General features: G+C 34.7%; 3 protein-coding genes across 3 annotated transcripts; 1 reads left to right on the forward strand and 2 right to left on the reverse strand.

The window, feature by feature from the left end:
- Positions 1 to 1,418: 1,418 nt before the first annotated feature.
- On the reverse strand, positions 1,419 to 5,833 carry LOC130733220 (glucan endo-1,3-beta-glucosidase 12-like). Its single transcript, XM_057585341.1, has 4 exons — positions 5,300 to 5,833; positions 3,645 to 4,118; positions 1,860 to 1,890; positions 1,419 to 1,762 (listed from the first exon to the last, which is right to left on the reverse strand). The coding sequence occupies exons 1-4, from the start codon at positions 5,370 to 5,372 to the stop codon at positions 1,573 to 1,575; spliced, it is 768 nt and encodes a 255-aa protein (XP_057441324.1). The 5' UTR covers positions 5,373 to 5,833; the 3' UTR covers positions 1,419 to 1,572.
- A 1,533-nt stretch (positions 5,834 to 7,366) lies between these two features.
- On the forward strand, positions 7,367 to 9,298 carry LOC130733219 (pentatricopeptide repeat-containing protein At2g42920, chloroplastic). The gene has a single exon (XM_057585340.1). It carries the CDS (start codon positions 7,468 to 7,470, stop codon positions 9,052 to 9,054), a length of 1,587 nt encoding a protein of 528 aa, XP_057441323.1. The 5' UTR covers positions 7,367 to 7,467; the 3' UTR covers positions 9,055 to 9,298.
- Positions 9,299 to 9,420: 122 nt separating this feature from the next.
- On the reverse strand, positions 9,421 to 10,636 carry LOC130733221 (AT-hook motif nuclear-localized protein 16-like). Its single transcript, XM_057585342.1, has one exon. The coding sequence runs from the start codon at positions 10,634 to 10,636 to the stop codon at positions 9,887 to 9,889; it is 750 nt and encodes a 249-aa protein (XP_057441325.1). The 3' UTR covers positions 9,421 to 9,886.
- Positions 10,637 to 17,372: the final 6,736 nt, after the last annotated feature.

Here is a 17,372-nt window from a genome sequence, read left to right on the forward strand (position 1 = left end):
ACAACAGGTAAAAGAGTTTAACTTTTTAGACATTCAAATTAGGATTCGATCTTAAGACAGTGAGTATGAAGAAGAATTTGTTGTGAAATGTCTATCTACTTAATATATAATCTTTGAATTATAAGAAATTAATTTCATAACAGCTGACTGTGAGGATATCATGCTAAAAAAATTATTTATCTTTAATTGCTAAGAGTAAGAGTATATAGTAATGAGTGATAGGCTTGAATTTTTTTCTATGTCTAGTGTAAATATATAATTATCCCGAACATTTATGAAGACCAAAAAGCAGTTGTATAAAATGTATTTTTATTTGTTTATTATTATTAAATTTTAAAAAGTAAATAATAATGAGATAAAAGGACGAAAGATTTTTTTTTTAACTCAAGGATAGACTTTGTATTTCTTCATATGCTGATAATATATAGGGCTAAGGATATAATTTATAGGAAAAAGTACAACAAACTTAACTTGAAAGAGTTAAGTGATAAGAAACTTATCTCTAACCAACTAATTAAATTTAAAATAAAGATAAGAGGGTTAGCAATGGTTAACAAACTATATTTAAAGTAGATAACAACCAAATCAAATATGTAGCTAACAACCTCTTTAATTATATAAGATTTTTTAAATAAAAAAATCATTCTACTTAAAACTGTAACTGCACTCTGCAGGTTTGCAGGTCTGCACAGTTGATTGCTAACTGTAGATGGAATAAATATGGTCTGCAGCAAAAGTATGGAGTCTGATGAAATGAGCACTAGTTTGCACATGACATGTTCAGCAATGGCATCACTCACCACCATACATCTTATATGACTCTGATAGATTACCATGACGCACACAGGTTTTTCTCCTACACTTCTGTGCATCCTGCTTATAATTCTTGAATATGCATCTATGTCAACTGTGACTCTGATTCTGATCTATTATCATGGCGCACACAAGTTTTTCTCCTACACTTATGTGCATCCTGCTTATAATTCTTGAATATGCATCTATTTCAACTGTCAGTATGACTCTGAGATTCTGATCTATTATCATGGCGCACATAGGTTTTTTTTCTACACTTATGTGCATCCTATTTGTAAGTTTTATTCTTGAATATGCATTTATTTCAACTGTCACTATACATTAATTTATGAAAACATCAATGGAATTTTTGAAAATAGAATTAAATTAATTATGTTTATTCTTCCAATCTGTAAGCAACAGGTCTCCTCTACCTTTTCAATTTTCATTCTTAAGGCATATGCGATTCGTTGGTTGAATCTCCTATATGTTAACTTTTTTCTGTTGTTCCATTCTCCCCTTTTGTAACTTTAGTTCTTTAATTTTTAATTTTTAATCTCAAGAAGTCCTTATGTAAAAATATACCCAAACATTTTAATTTTATCTAAGCGCAAATAACTCAAATGTCCATCATCTAAGAATTTTTTTTTTCTTTCTAGAAGATGTTCCATGTCTTGTAGTTACTTGCTATATGCTTTTTCAGTCTCCCAAAAAAAGTGCAAATATATATTTTTTTGGCAAGAGCTGCGACATCTAACTATAAGTCTATAACAATCCATTTTATTTTAGAGACACTGAATTGTTCTCCAGAATTGATATCACCCATAGAAATAGAATGACCCAAACAATATCTGTAAAGCTATTTAATGTGTCAGGAGCTGCAGAGGGAGAGGGGTTCGTGGGAACTGGCACTGACCCAAAAACGTTGGCACCACTTGAGTTTGTCGTGTTTAAAACTGATGAACTAGTACTGCAAATGCAACAAATTAAGATGAGTGTTCTGTTCTCATTGTGTGGCAAGAAAACATAAGAGATAACAGATATGAATAGGTAGAATGGAAGGTTACCTAGTGGATGTGTATTGACATGTCCCAGTACCTGCAAAACAAATAAATTCATTCATCATCAAAGGTTCTCATTTCTCAACAACCATAACATAAAAATAGAGGTTAAAAGTTAAAACTAAGATATACACCTAATTCCAAATGTATGTGTTTTGGAAAAAATAAATTAGTGATGATATTAGAGCATAAAATATTACCAACATTAACAAATTAATTAGACACATATATCAGTAAGTAAAATATTAGTTGGGTGCGAGGTGAACTCACTTGCATCCTAAATCTAGAGGTGGCAAGATGAGTTCAACTCGCCGAGCCAAGCCACTAAACTGAGCAAGGTTTGATAGACAATTCATCTCTCAAACCCACATAACTCTCTTTGCTTAACCTGTCAACCTAGTGGATCAACCAGCCAACTTGGGACCGAACCCTACGGTATTTTTTTTTGAAAAATAATTAAGTGTTTAGGACAAAGGTTATTGGGCCAATTTGCTGGCCGACTTGTCAACCAGCCAGTAAAATGATTCTTTAATGTTTTAACATCACATTATTATTATTATTATTTATTATTATTATTATTAGTTTATTACTATTATTATTATAAAATTATATTGTTCTTATTTTTACTCATGAGACAACCCACCACTAAACAAAACGAATTGACATTTCTAATTCATATTTTCTGGACGAACCAACTCAACTCAATATGCTTTAGACATGTTGAATGGAGCGATGCGAGTTAAGGCGAATAGGCCAGCATTGCCACCCCTTCCTAATTCATATATAAGAGTTCAGTTCAATTTTTTCTCAATGTTTGTTTGCACTAGTGCTGAAGTGTATTCAAATATGAGCTAACTAATAAGTACTTTATGAACATCATGAATACTTATTTTATCTCTTTCTATTAGGTTGAAGTACCCCATGTAATTCATTTTCAATACATATTTAGCTTATAAAAAAAGTAGAATTAAAAGAAATTATTAATTATATATTTTAATTAGTTTATTTTAGAAACCATCTCATCAATTTATTTTTTATGATAAATTTTGAAAAATAATTTTCTTAAATAATCTCGCCTAGTCAATTCATAAACTGTCACAAAAATAACCAATTCATAAATTTATTGAGCATTGATATTACTGCATTTTGAATTAAAGAGACCTTATTTAAATATATTCTTATTAGTTAATCTAGGTGCACGATTTATGGAAAAAAGTGTGATGAACAGCAATACTTCCAGACATGTGTGACAATAAGATAAAGAGGCTTTTGAGATGCGGCTTCCAACAAAGTAGAAAAAGGGTAAAAGTTTGACTTTTTGCATTACTCAGGAAACACTTTTATAGCTACCTATTTCCCCAATCCACAAAATCTATTCAATGATGCGACAAAAGTTTCTTTTTCATCTACTCTGTTCAAATTGGAACTCAATAATCTTTCACATGGATATGTGTCTGACTACCAAGTAGCAAGCACATGTGTGTCAATTTGGTAAGTAGTAATTTCTTTGTAATGTGTTATCTGCAGAATTTCAACTCAAAATTTTTATTATTGTCGGCGCATGTTTGGATACACGGTTGAAAACTACAATAAAACTAAAATCACAATGGACAACCACAAAAATTAAGGAAAATTGCTTTTATTAATTGTGATTTTGACTTATTGTGATTTTTCATGGTTTATCCAAATATGTGCTCAGTCAACTAACAACATGTACATTTGCATTTGCTTTAAAAATGCATGCAACATTACTTATAAAATGACTATGAGAATTTCAATAACAAGCCTTACTTGGGTTAGTGCTAGTGATGACAGCTGCTCCACCAAAATTGCAGCTATTTGGAATAGGGTTCTTCTGATAATACCTATTGAAGGCATAAGAAGCATGGTCTCTGATAGTAATTGGGCTGTAACAGCTTCCACCAGGTTGAATTGCTGTACAATCAGCACTTCCATAGCCACAAGCATAGTCCAATGCAACTTGTAAATTAGTCTGTGAGGCACTGGGGCTTGCAATGCACCAGCTTGAACCTGAGGAGGAAACTGGTGAATTCATTGTGGTTGGAGTGGTAATTGGGACAGTGGAGGCTGGAGAGAATGTGTCTGGGTTGGAATTAGGATTCAGAAATGGAGGTGTTGAAATGGTGGGAATGGTGGTGATGGGAGTGGTAATATCCTTTTGGATAGTAGAAATTGGGTTAGTGAAATCTTGTTTCACTTTATGTCCTTTTACATTAACATGTTGATGTTCTGTCCTACTTGAACCTGTATTTGAAATGACAAAATTGAATCACTTTTGTTCAGTTCTCTGTCTAGAGCATGTGAAGAGAGATATCAACTGTGGATTTGGTATCAAATTCAAACCTCTCCTTTTCTAGTGGCATAAAAAAATGGATAGCTGTATTCAAATTGTGCCTATAAAATTCAATGTGGCATGAAACCCAAGACTGTTTGCTATTCATTAGAAAATTTGGAGAAATTTTCATTCATCTTAATTATTAAATTAGGCCCTTAGACCTCTCCATTGTTTCAAAAGGTGATAATGAAAATAAAGCTATTGAAATGTACATGTTTGATTTATCTTAAACAAAATTTTGGGTTCAATAATTGTATATGAAAAAAAAAACACTTCCCGCAAGAATAAGTCATACCAGAATGTGAACGTTTCCGGTCAAATAGGATTGTCTTCAGTAAGGATTGATGCATTAGAAATAAAAAATTGCTAATAGCTTTGCTGTAGTCATCTAGCTAGATGGACAACTAGAGATAGGCAGGGTATCCTATGTGCTGAGACCCCATAAATGAGTCAAAGCATTTGGGCCCTTGTATCTTTTCAAGAAACGGTGGGACTGGAGAAAGGTTGGATGCAACTTCTCAATGTGAAACCCTAGAAAGATGAGCAAGAAAAGGACTAGTTCTAATTTCTACATATGTTATGGCTCTATAATTTCCTGAAGGAACTGGTTAAACAACCAAGCAGGGCTAGTAGACTATGACCAAACAATAGAAAAGACAACATTTTGAGCAAGGACAATTATTTTCCATTAAAAAAAATGGACAGAAAAGGTGCACAATTAGTGAACTATACACAAAGAACCATTATGAACATATCAAATTGAAAAAAGTGAATTGCTCCCAATTTGTCCAACACATGTATATCCACACTAATTGAATTAAAAAACCAGGAGGATAAGGCAAATGCCAAGCTTCAGAGAAGGAAAAGCTGTTTTGTGGTTTCAGAATTCAAACATATTCAATGAATCCAAAAGAATGTTAAAGAGAAAAAGCAAAGAATGTATGCAAAAGATAAAGAATACAAAGAGAAGCAATTGAAAACAGAAGAAAACAGGGGATTCAAAGATGATAAGCAAGCATTATGAAACAAATTCTTAAGCCAGAAGCAACTGAAGGAGCTAGACAACAGTAAAGGGAAGGAACAAAATTACCTGAACAGAGGATTTGACTCAGTAAGAGAAATATTTTACAGTAATTTACACTCCTTTCCATCTTTAATCTCATTGTTGTACTTCTTCTTTGGCACTTCCTCCTTCTCCTCCTCCACTTTTACTCTTTGTTCAATGTGGTTCCTCAGTTATAGGAGCTCTTCCATTGAAATTTGAACCAAAGAAAAAGAAAGGAAGATATGATAAACTGGAGATGGTGAGTAATCTAGAGAAGAAAAAGGAAGGTGTTAATTTTGTGGGCTAATCATTCAACTGAAAGTCTATATAGTGGTAGTGGAAGGAAGACTGTGTGGAAAAGGGTATGAATGATTTGAGAAAGTAAACATGGGGTGTAGAAGAGAGTGCAAGGAAGAGAAGGAGCATAAAGGAGAGAAATGTGTGGAAGAAGGTTGAAAACAAAGTAAAGGAAGAATTGTTTGGAATATAGGTTTGGTTTGTGGGCTTGTAAGTGATGATTGTAATGATGGTGCTGATGTATACATGTCACCTTTCTCTTTTCTATTCTTCTCTTTTAACTGGTGTATAGGACTTATTCTTCTTCTTCTTCTTCTTCTTCTTCTTCTTCTTCTCTTTATCTTTTCCTTTTCTCTTTTAATTCATTTCAGAAAAAAACAAAAAAGTCCTGAAATTTGTTACTCACTTAGTAACCCATCTTCACAAATTAACAATTAACTAACAATATTACCAGGACAAGTACACTTGAACATACTTTAAATTGTAACAAAGTACACTTGTTATTATTCAATCTTCTCCCCTAGTAAATCTTCTATATAAAAATTGCTTCTCTCAAATTTTTGTCCTGCCCTTACTTTGTTATGTTCATAAATGAAGGGAAAATAAGAAACCTTCTTTATAAGATATGTTTGGATTTTAATCAAGGTGTGTGATGTGGTTGGGTTGGTTATTTGACTGTGACTTCTATGCGCAGGCAGGAGCAAAAGTGCCTTTACTTATTACTGCTATTTGATTGTACTGACATCTTTTTTCAAAATTTTCCATTAGCTGATTCCATGTTTGTTGTAAAGAACGGTGGTGATGATGTTGCTGCCCAACTCATGTCTTATGTTATGTCACAGTTTGTTCTTGGGCAAATAAGTCAAACTTTCTTGTGGAAAAGTTATTGAATTCCTATCACCTGTGTCTTGTAGCATTTTTGGATTATCTTCTTTTCTCTTATTATCATTCTTGCATCCAAATCCATAATTGATCTTGGCTTCAAAATCAATACATTTACTTACTTGGATCATATTGTAGAAGTAGGATTTAATTTCATGATTAGTACAAAATCTAAGATAAGTTTGCTTCGAAAATAAGACTTATAGCCTCTAACTAGAAGTGATTCCGGAGTATTTCGGTATGGAACTTAACACACTAGAAAGAGAAACTTGCAGAGATTATTTGTAATTCACACTGCTTTAGATAATATGATTTGCTATCTACCTATCTGGTACCTTGTGTTTCATAGTTGTGGTAATCATGCATTAAGGTTAATGCAGCTGTAACTTCAAAAACAGTTTTCAAGCTGAACAAAAGGAGAAAAGAGAGTGCAAGAGATGAGCACAACCTAAATTTATCACAACTAGTAATTAACCTAAATTTCCACATTTACATTAATTCTTATCTTTTATTTGTCATTCTAATTTGGAGAAACTGCCTTCATGTGGGTGGACCATGTGTTCATTGCATCAGGTTAGGAACCAAATTGATTTGCCTTAGAATCCAAAATTCAGTATTATTTTCTATTAGTATATAGTTTTATAGTTATAAAATTGCTGTTTTTATCTTATTTTTCTTTTTAAAAACTAAAGTGAAAATAATAAAAGTATTTTTTGCATATCTTATTTTATAATTTAAAAAAGTAAAGAAAAAAAAAAAAGAATTTTATACATTTACACATGATTATCTACGAACGTACGATTGATTCAAGTATTACATGTTTGATTTTACTTAAGCACAATCTGCTTAAGCACGGTCTCAAATGTGAATGTTTTTGAATTGAACAAGATTATCTTCCGTGACGGGTACAATGCTAAACAAGAAAAATTGAATCATGAATATGCAAAAAATTGGTTGAATATAACTAACTATACAACACCTTATCTACTTCACTCTATTCCAACTCCGTTTCTCACCAAAGAGCACCACAAACAATGTCAACACTTCCTCCATCATTACCACCCTCCATATCCAAGTTCATCTCTGACCAACCATGCCTCACCATGCTCCAAAACCACTGCACCACCATGAAAGACTTCCAACAGATTCATGCCCACATCATCAAAACTGGCCTTGCACATGACCACATTGCTGCTAGCCGTGTCCTCACATTCTGTGCCTCTTCATCTGGTGACATCAACTATGCTTACATGGTGTTCACCCGAATGCCAAGCCCAAATCTGTATTCTTGGAACACAATCATCAGAGGCTTCTCTAGAAGCTCAACCCCACAATTTGCTATATCACTCTTTGTTGACATGTTGTGTTCTGAAGTTCAACCTCAAAAGTTGACTTACCCTTCAGTTTTCAAAGCTTATGCTCAACTTGGTGCTGGCCATGATGGGGCTCAGCTTCATGGGAGGGTTGTAAAATTGGGCCTTGAGAAGGACCAGTTTATTAGTAACACTATCATACACATGTATGCTAATAGTGGGTTATTAAGTGAAGCTAAAAGAGTGTTTGATGAAAAGGTGGAACTTGATGTGATAGCTTGCAATTCAATGATTATGGGTCTTGCTAAGTGTGGGAAAATTGATGAGTCTAGGAGGTTGTTTAATAACATGGCTGCAAGAACTGCAGTTACTTGGAATTCTATGATTAGTGGTTATGTTAGGAATGGGAGGCTAAAGGAGGCATTGGAGGTTTTCAGCAATATGCAAGAAGAAGGGGTTGAGCCAAGTGAATTTACAATGGTGAGCTTGTTAAATGCTTGTGCTCACTTAGGATCACTTCAACATGGGGAATGGGTTCATAGTTATATAAGAAGGAATAATTTTGAGTTGAATGTCATTGTCCTCACAGCAATAATTGACATGTACTGCAAGTGTGGATCTATTGAGAATGCCATTGAAGTGTTTGAGAGGAACCCCAGAAGAGGATTATCATGTTGGAACTCCATTATAATAGGGCTAGCCATGAATGGTCATGAAAGAGAAGCAGTTGAGTTCTTCTCTAAGCTTCAATCTTCAAATTTGAAGCCAGACAGAGTAAGTTTCATTGGTGTTTTAACTGCTTGTAAACACTTGGGAGCAATAGATGAAGCTAAATACTATTTTTCACTGATGGTGAATGCGTATGAGATTGAGCCATCAATAAAACACTACACTTGCATGGTTGAAGTGCTAGGTCAAGCTGCACTCCTAGAAGAAGCAGAAGAGCTAATAAAGGGTATGACTATAAAGCCAGATGCTATTATATGGGGATCTTTGCTCTCATCATGTAGGAAGCATGGGAATGTAGAGATTGCGAAGCGGGCCGCACAAAAAGTTTGTCAGTTAGATCCAGGCGATGCCGGTGGCTATGTACTTATGTCTAATGTTCAGGCTGCATCAAACAAATTTGAAGAGGCAATGGAGCAAAGGATTTTGATGAAGGAAAATTTTACAGAGAAAGAACCAGGATGCAGTTCAATTGAATTATATGGAGAGGTTCATGAGTTTCTAGCTGGGGGGAGGCTACATCCTAAAACTCAAGAGATCTACTCTTTACTGAATGACCCCGGTTTTGCATTTCAAGATTGAATACATCTTTGGAATCATGATGAACTCATGAATTTTTAGCGTCAATCTGTATATATAAGAAATAGCTTTTATATAGTGAAGATTTACAATATTTGAGAATTACACAATACAGTTAAATAACAGAATTTAGAGTTACTAGGATTCATAGACTTACAAAGAAAAAGAAAGTGCCTGAAGTAGAAGGACATTGTGAAATGGGAAAGACGGGACCATGAAATGATATTTGATTCGAGTTTATATTCTATTCATCTTGGTAATTCAATTACAAAAGATTTGGTGTTATATAAATGATTCATAGACATCTGCATAGTGTATACACTATACAGACATCTAGAGTTAAAAATGAAGAGAATAGAGAGAAGCATCAAATGTGATAAAAAGATGGATTTGATGAGAAGACAGAGAGATAGAGAGAGAAATGAAGTGTCTCTGGGTTGTCTATACTGAAAACTTAAAACTTGAATCTAGGTCTGCCTAGCTTGTAATTATTTTCACATTTTATCCATTGCAGTAGCAAATGGTTAATTACCAATAGGCCTAGTGAAGGAAGGAATCTCAGCTTCTGTTCTGTATGCATGTATTGTTTTGACGTTTTAACACCAAGTTTTATATATACAGCATGTCCAAATATGAAAAGGAGACCTTGATGTATTTAAAATCTTAGCACTCATTAATTTGTTAAACCAATTTTTAGTACAACAGAAGAAGCATATCATCTTGTTTAGCAATGTCAACCTTACAAGTTACATGTCTCTGGCTGTATTTTAGCTGCATTGTAGTGTATTGTGTGGATGTGAGACAACTACTAACAAATAATATGCTAGCTAAAGTTTCAGGATTTTGACAAGTTCCGCCCCGGTGCCCAAGCATATATCTCTGGAGGCATTGCACCATTCATGAGGAGGTTCTGTGGCATTGCATATAAGTCTGAGATATCAAGATGATGGGCGCGTCCATTCTGGTAATGCTGATTCTGCATTGCAGCAGCAAGTTCATCATCTTCCAATGGCAGACGATCAAATGTAGCATGCATGAATGATGCAGCCATGATTACAACCGGGCCGGAAGCAATCAAAGCGCCAACAACAGCACCTCCCACAACTTGCCCTTGAGCACCTGCTAAGTAAATTGTAAGGCCTGTGATCCCTGGTGGTGCTGGTGGGGGAAGCACTGATCCGAGCAGTGAGAGAATCTCAAATCGACCGTGGAGTGTCACAATGGCACCAGATGAGGCTGGCTGGCGCAATGTCACATTGGTAACACAGCCAGTCCCATTGAGGATGCAAAGACCTCGTTGCTTTCTCCTTGCAAAGTTTAACAGGCTTTCATTCACATCACATCCAGAGGTCACTTCCATGGCATGAGCTTTCAGTGCATTTGCACTGTCTCTGGTGACAATTATTGGTGGCTTAGGCTTGTTTTTGGAGCCGGCAGGCCGGCCGCGAGGCCGCCTCAAGGTTTCCCCCTCTGCTGCTGCAGAAGAAACTGGTGAAACTACTTTTGGGACTTTAGTATGGGTTAGAGTGTCACCAATGCCAGACATGTTTGGGTTCCCCTTGTCTTGTTCTTGCTTTTGGTCCATTTCACTAAACACAAGACACTTTAGGATATCACCTATGGCAAACGTGCTGTAACAAAGAGTAAATCACTCTCTCCTGCTGTGTTGAACCTTAAGTAGTTGAATTTCTACAATAAATTTTATAGGACCCCAAAAGAATGATCACCTTTTAGGATGGAGTTAAGTAATACCAACCCCACCACAATTAGTTGTTTTTTGCATTAATCTGCCTAACTCTGACTAACTTTGCTTCATGTCAATTGCCTTCCCTATTAGATATCTCATGCATAAAATTATTATGCTTTGTTTTTTAATCATAGCCACCTACAAACCATCTTTCTTTCATTATAGAGATACTTCAGTTTTAGGAATCCCCCTGAGGTGAATTTAGTATAGAATAGTATGTGTGCTTGTAACATGAGAAGAATCGTATTAGACAGAAGAATATTACTGCTCTTGTTTCATTGGGAACATGAGAACAAAGTACCTAGCTTTAAAAATAAAATAAACCATGGAACCTCGTGTAATACAAAATCATGCTAGAACCACAGAAGGCAAGTTCAATATTTCTCTCTAATGCATGTACAATTGTAATGACACTGAAGCATCTGAATGACAAAGTAGTTTATCTTATAAAATCTAAACTCATGTACAAATTATCCTTACAAAAAGCTTGGGGAAGGGGGGATATGCAGACAGTTAGCTGTTAGTGGTATTTTCGCCAAAATGGACCTTGCTGCTGAAATTCATCCAGAAAGTGGGTCTGAGAAGGATCAAGATCAATATTTCCAAGGGAACCAGATTCCTCTCCAGCCACCCTCCAGCCAAATCTCACCAATTATTTCTTATATTCAAAGGCCGAGATTAATTTAGAGTGAGAAATATTATTTTTTGTACAACTCATAATAACCTTTGCAGCCGCTGCACCATACAGCCACCGGCAAGTTTCTCAACTCATTTCCAGGACCTGGATATATTATTGGAGGCATACTTGGCTGTCCCTGGAGGCCTTGTTCAAGATTTTCTGCATTACCAGAAGAAGCTTTCTGCTGCTGCTGCAGATCGGCATCAGACGTCATTACCTGCAAGGATCAACATGAACAGCTAGCTGTCAAGAATATTGACCTCTTTAATTATTAGTCCATATTCACATTATACTTCTTTTAAGCTTATAAATAATAGCAATACATTTTCATTCAACCTTTAACTTTGATAATTTGCCAGTGAAATTCATAGTCCCTTTTCACATTACATATATATGGTGTAAGTGAATATACAATGGTTGGGAGTTAACACCCATGAATGTGAAATTCAATATGAAATGCTTAAATCACTAGATTTGCAAAATAGCCCCATTTTTATTTTATTTTCCCCAACTCCATGTGCATGGACTTTTAAGGTTAACAATATCCATAAAAGAAGGAAAAAGAAAACTGAAGATTTGTAGAATTATTACCCCTTCTGTTGGAGAACTGGAAATAGTTCCTCTCTGTAAGTCTTCTGATTGTTGGGAACTTGAACCACTAGCAGGTGGAAGAAGCTTTGGATCTGATACTTCCACTCCCTGATCAGAATCTGAAGCATAGATAACACATTTGCAAAGGCATCAGAAGTCATTTTATTTGAATGAACTGAATAGAATATCACCTGCATACTAGCTTCTGTATGCTTTCTACCTATTCTGATTCAAGAATATGACAACTTTATCATCAGAAGCTTAGTATTAAGGATCCACCATGTAGTTTACAGTTCAAACTGTTGCTTGAGACATATAAAGACAATACAGTCACAACAATCAAGGCTGTTCTCAATTAGGGTTGAATGCATATATTCGATTGGCATCGATGTATCAAAAACCAAAATTCCTATAATATCTTACAGAGTAAGGACTTTTTAATAATTTAACCTGAAGTTTAATTCAACATTGCTTGCCTGATAGGAGATTTAAAACTCCTATAAGGTCAAGCTTTTCATTGAAACAACTTTCCCTAACAAAATTAATACAGCATGTTTGAGAAACTTTCTACTATTGATTGTAAAGTCAATCAATTCTGGGGAGAAGCTTCAGTGAGTTGCTTTTGGGTGTACGAATTGATTCTGAGAATAAAAAGCCGATTGAAACATGCTACTTAAGGTTTTATCACCTAATATATACTTTGTTCATAATTCTATAGCACTGCACTATGTTTGCTGCATATTAGAAACAGATTCAGTGTATTCTTTCATGGACTTTCCTTGGTATGTTGGTAGGGAGATTGGTGAGCTATATTTTGTATTTAACCGTTATCTTTCCAATCTTCCCTCATTGTTCAAAATTAAGCTGTCCAAAAATAAATAAAAAGGGATAGCAAAGGAACTTAAAATCATGAAAGTGATAAACCAATGAGAAAGGGTATGACTCTGACAAAAATATAGATTACAAGTAACAATATTTCATAGCACAATAGAGAAGTCATTATAAAATTCAAACTACAGTTACAGGCTTACAGTAGTTACCTCTATAAGGTACATCAAAAATATGATTACAAATGGGGTCAGTGTTCAGTTGTCTAGTGATGCTCATAGTACTATGTTCGGCGGATGTAGAGGCAATCGATTCTATTTCGGCAGAAACTTTGCCGGCATCTAAATCACTGTTAGCTTGAGCAGCAGCAGCATTTGTGCTTCGATCCTCAGATGGCTCATCAGGATTTTCACATGGAGGACTTGAGTTTGACTCACCCTTTAAAACTTCAGTTTCAGTTCCTGGAGCAGACACAGGTGGTATGACATCACTGCAGCATCAAATTTTCAAAAATTGCATGCAGTTAGACATTTTTTGACTAAACAAACTCCACATTGCAACATCCATTCATATGCCACTGCCAGTGATATCAATGTGAAGCAAGATCTCAATTCTCACTCCCAAAATATTAAGCCTTGTCAGAATGAACATAATAGGAACAGAACAAAACAGGGCCCATAGAATGGTTTCAGGAAAAATTAAGGCTTAACAAACAAAATTTCAGGAAAATCTCACCGATTCTTATCTTCCCCTGCAGCACCTTTTAGTGGAGGAAAAGCTGATGGATGAAACAAAAAAAGAAATGGTCAATACTCAATAGCATGTAACAGAATCAATGTGGTGATGAATGAAAGAAACAAACACCAATCATTCATGATTATTGATTAGTCACATGAATCTACAGCACAGAAAACATTCACACCTGCTTTTCCCAATTCAGCAGGTTGATGATCACCTTGCACATTAGCCTTCACCAGAATTCAAATACAAACAGATCATTTTTCCCTCCAAGAAAGTGGTAGCAAATGGTACTACAGTAGAAAGAAAGAAACCAGCTACAAGAAATGAAATGGGGTACCTGATTGGTTTGTTGATATTTTAGTTGATATTCGCTGGTTTCTACAAATAGAAACATCACAGAAACTCAATAATCATCAACATCAACAATGAGTCATGCTCATTCATGAAACAAGAATGATAAAGATACCATAATAGAACAAGAAGAAGAAAAAGAAAGTGTGTGGTCAATGATCATGGTGCATGAAGAAGAAGAAAGTGTGTGTGATCAATGATCATGGTGCATGAAAAAGAAAAGAAGAGGGTACCGTATAGGTAGCGAGTAAGATCATCGCTTTTCGTATATTTCTTGGCCATTTCTTGGTTACAGCAAACAGAGTTGAATTCTCTTCACTTCGAACCATGCATTTCTTCTTCTTCTTCTTCACCTGGCTTCTTGTCTTTATATATAGATATAGTTATAGTCGTTATGTGAGTTGAGTGTCTTTTTTTCTTTTTTTGAAATTAAAATTGTGAGTGTCACATGTACTATAACTAACTAGGATTCATCTGGCAAAATAAAATCTATTCTAGGGATTCTCACCTTAACCGCTTTATATCATATATATATATATATAATATTTTAAAATATTTCTAATATTTTTTTTAAGATTTGAGTTTAATCTTTAAGAGAACTAATAATTATTACTCCATTCATACTTATTAATAAGTCACTTTTACCTAATTCGTGAGAACTAAGAAAATTAATTGCTAACGATAAATTTGTAACTTTAATTTTTTTTTGTTTGAAATGTTTGTTGAAAGATTTTTTACTTAACCACTTTCGAATCCTTCAAGATTCAATCGTAGTATAGCAAAGGGTTTTTATCGTCCTCAGGGAATTGGAAATACAACGCCGTTCTTTAGTAAAACCACTTAAGCAATGAATTTAACAAAGTTTTTGATTGATTGTTTCGAAATACGTTTTAAATATAAAGAAAAGCGATAATAACAACGAGTTTAAACAGGTTGAGAAAACTGTTAGGATTGGGTTTCGCACCTTAACTGTTATGAATCCGTAAATTCAACACATATGAATCATTATATTCTTGATTCCATCACACCAGTTCTTATCTAACTCATTAATTCCTTACATGAGATGATTAACGGTTCGCTCTCCTAATTACCGATGTCTCGCATAACTAACAAAGCGAAGCGTGATTGATTCGGGTGTTTAACGACTAACAAACCTACCTCTATGTCTAGCAATTAGGATTATTAGATGATATAACCTAAATCCAATTCAAATATGTAGTTTTCACTCACACATCAAATCTCTAATCAAGTTCTAATTGATCAAGTTAAAACAAGCTTTAAGAACAAGATTATACCATTGAAATCAAGAGATAGATAGATTCATATGCATAAGAACTAAATTAGATACATAGAGTCAAGGTACTACACCAAATCCTAACAAAGAAAAGCTTAGCTATCCATAGACATGGAAGCTAGACAAGCTTACAAGAGAAATAGGATGGAAGTGATGATCCGTGCCGACTTCGGCGTAGCTCCAGCTCGATGGAAGCTTACCCAAGCTCTAAGTTCCTTCCCTTTTTGTTCTCTCTCGAATTCTCTCTCCAAAAACCCCGTTTTGTTCTGAAAATGAAGAAAATCCTTTTATAATGAACTTTTACATCTGTGCAGAGTGCTGGGCGGCCCTTTATGGGCGCTGGGCGCCCAATTACTTCAAGGTTGGGTTTCTGTAACCGCCCCAAGCGCTGGGCGGCTACTGACAAGCGCTGGACACCCTGCTGATCCAGAAATTCTCTAAGTCTCATAAAAATATGTCTTTTTCCTTGAGAACTTAGACCCTACATCAAAATTTGAGAATATAATCAGTCATAAAACACATTTGAGCTTAACTCTCAATCAAATAACAAATTCCAATCAAGATGAGAGAAACTAATAGGGATTTCTCATAAACCACTTGAGATAAGTGCCTAAAATGTGTATGAAAACTAGGAAAATATGGCACTTATCAACTCCCCCTAACTTGGAACCTTGTTTGCCCTCAAACAAAAGGTATTGGTAAACAAAACACATATATACAATTTGTTCTTAAACAAGCATGACTCATGAACAACCATCTTAAAAAAAACTTTACACATTGCATGATTTTAAGCACATGTGAAGCCCACAACAATTAACCAAAAACCATGATAAGAAAGCATACCCAATCATGAGATTCTAAGCACAATTTGAATTTCCTACTTTTAATCAAGGATTCACTCAAAACTTTCCAAATGCACAACTCAAGAGTTCAAGGGTAAGTGTTTCACTCAAATCTATCAATGAATCACACAAATCAAACTTGCTACCCGTCTCAGTAATCATCAAACTGCATGGTCAATCAAGAATCACATAGGTCTTTCTAGGGTTGTAATGGGGTCTGGTTTCAAAAGAACATTGGTTTTTCTAGATATTCAAATACTTTCTAGTTAAGAGAGCATAAAACGACATGTATCACAATTTATATCTAGCTACCTTTTACTCTCTTCTCAACTATTCTCTCTTTTGTCACCATTTTCTTAACATTTGTATGACTCATCAACCCTTTCATTCCCTTTCAACTTCTCAATCCTTATTTTTTCTCTTTATATTTTTATTTTTTTTATACTCGCATTTCTTTCTTCATTTTTTTTTTAACAAAGATTGAGAAGTTTGACATTAATCACTACACAAAACATAATATATGTTCAATGGTTTCCATTCCCCCTAACTTACACATTTATACAATCCCATCATTCATGCTCTCTTAACTAAGAAAGTGAGGGAGAGACATTGTTTTTCTTTTTAGGCTTTGGGATCATATACAAAACAAAGAAATTTTCAATTTTTTTTTTTTTTTTTTTTTTTGGCTCAAGTGGGGTAACAAAGTGATTTCCTAAGTAAAGGTAGGCTATATGGCTAAGTAGTTATTTACTCTAATGAACAAAATGCCTTGATCATTTTCTTTCATTTCCATGCAATTTCAAACAATTAGAGACTCAAGCAAGTTCAACTATGTAAAACAATGATGATTCTCACTTTCTCTCTTCTCACTAGTGTTTGGTCACACTCCCTCACCGGCTTAGGTATGTATCCTTGATTTCAAGCATTTTCAAACAAATTGAGCCTAAGACCTCATGTGAATAATGCATTAATATCATGTCATGGCATCAAGTGAGTGCAAAACACAATGATCATGAATTTAAAAACACAAAATCATGCACTCAGTTGGCATTTCATAGTTCATGCTTGCTCTCAAACCAACCAATTCCAAAGTCATCCAAAATTTGAGCAAAACTGAGCTCCCATCCGAAAATAAACCTAAGCATACCAACATCAAACAAAGTGCTAAAACCAAAGCACATAATTAAAGTATCAACATACTAAAGTATTTAAAATACTAAAACTGAAATAAAATGCAGAAAACTAAAA

Source organism: Lotus japonicus, chromosome 1 (genome assembly GCF_012489685.1).
Source record: "Lotus japonicus ecotype B-129 chromosome 1, LjGifu_v1.2".
Classification (NCBI taxonomy): Eukaryota; Viridiplantae; Streptophyta; class Magnoliopsida; order Fabales; family Fabaceae; genus Lotus; species Lotus japonicus.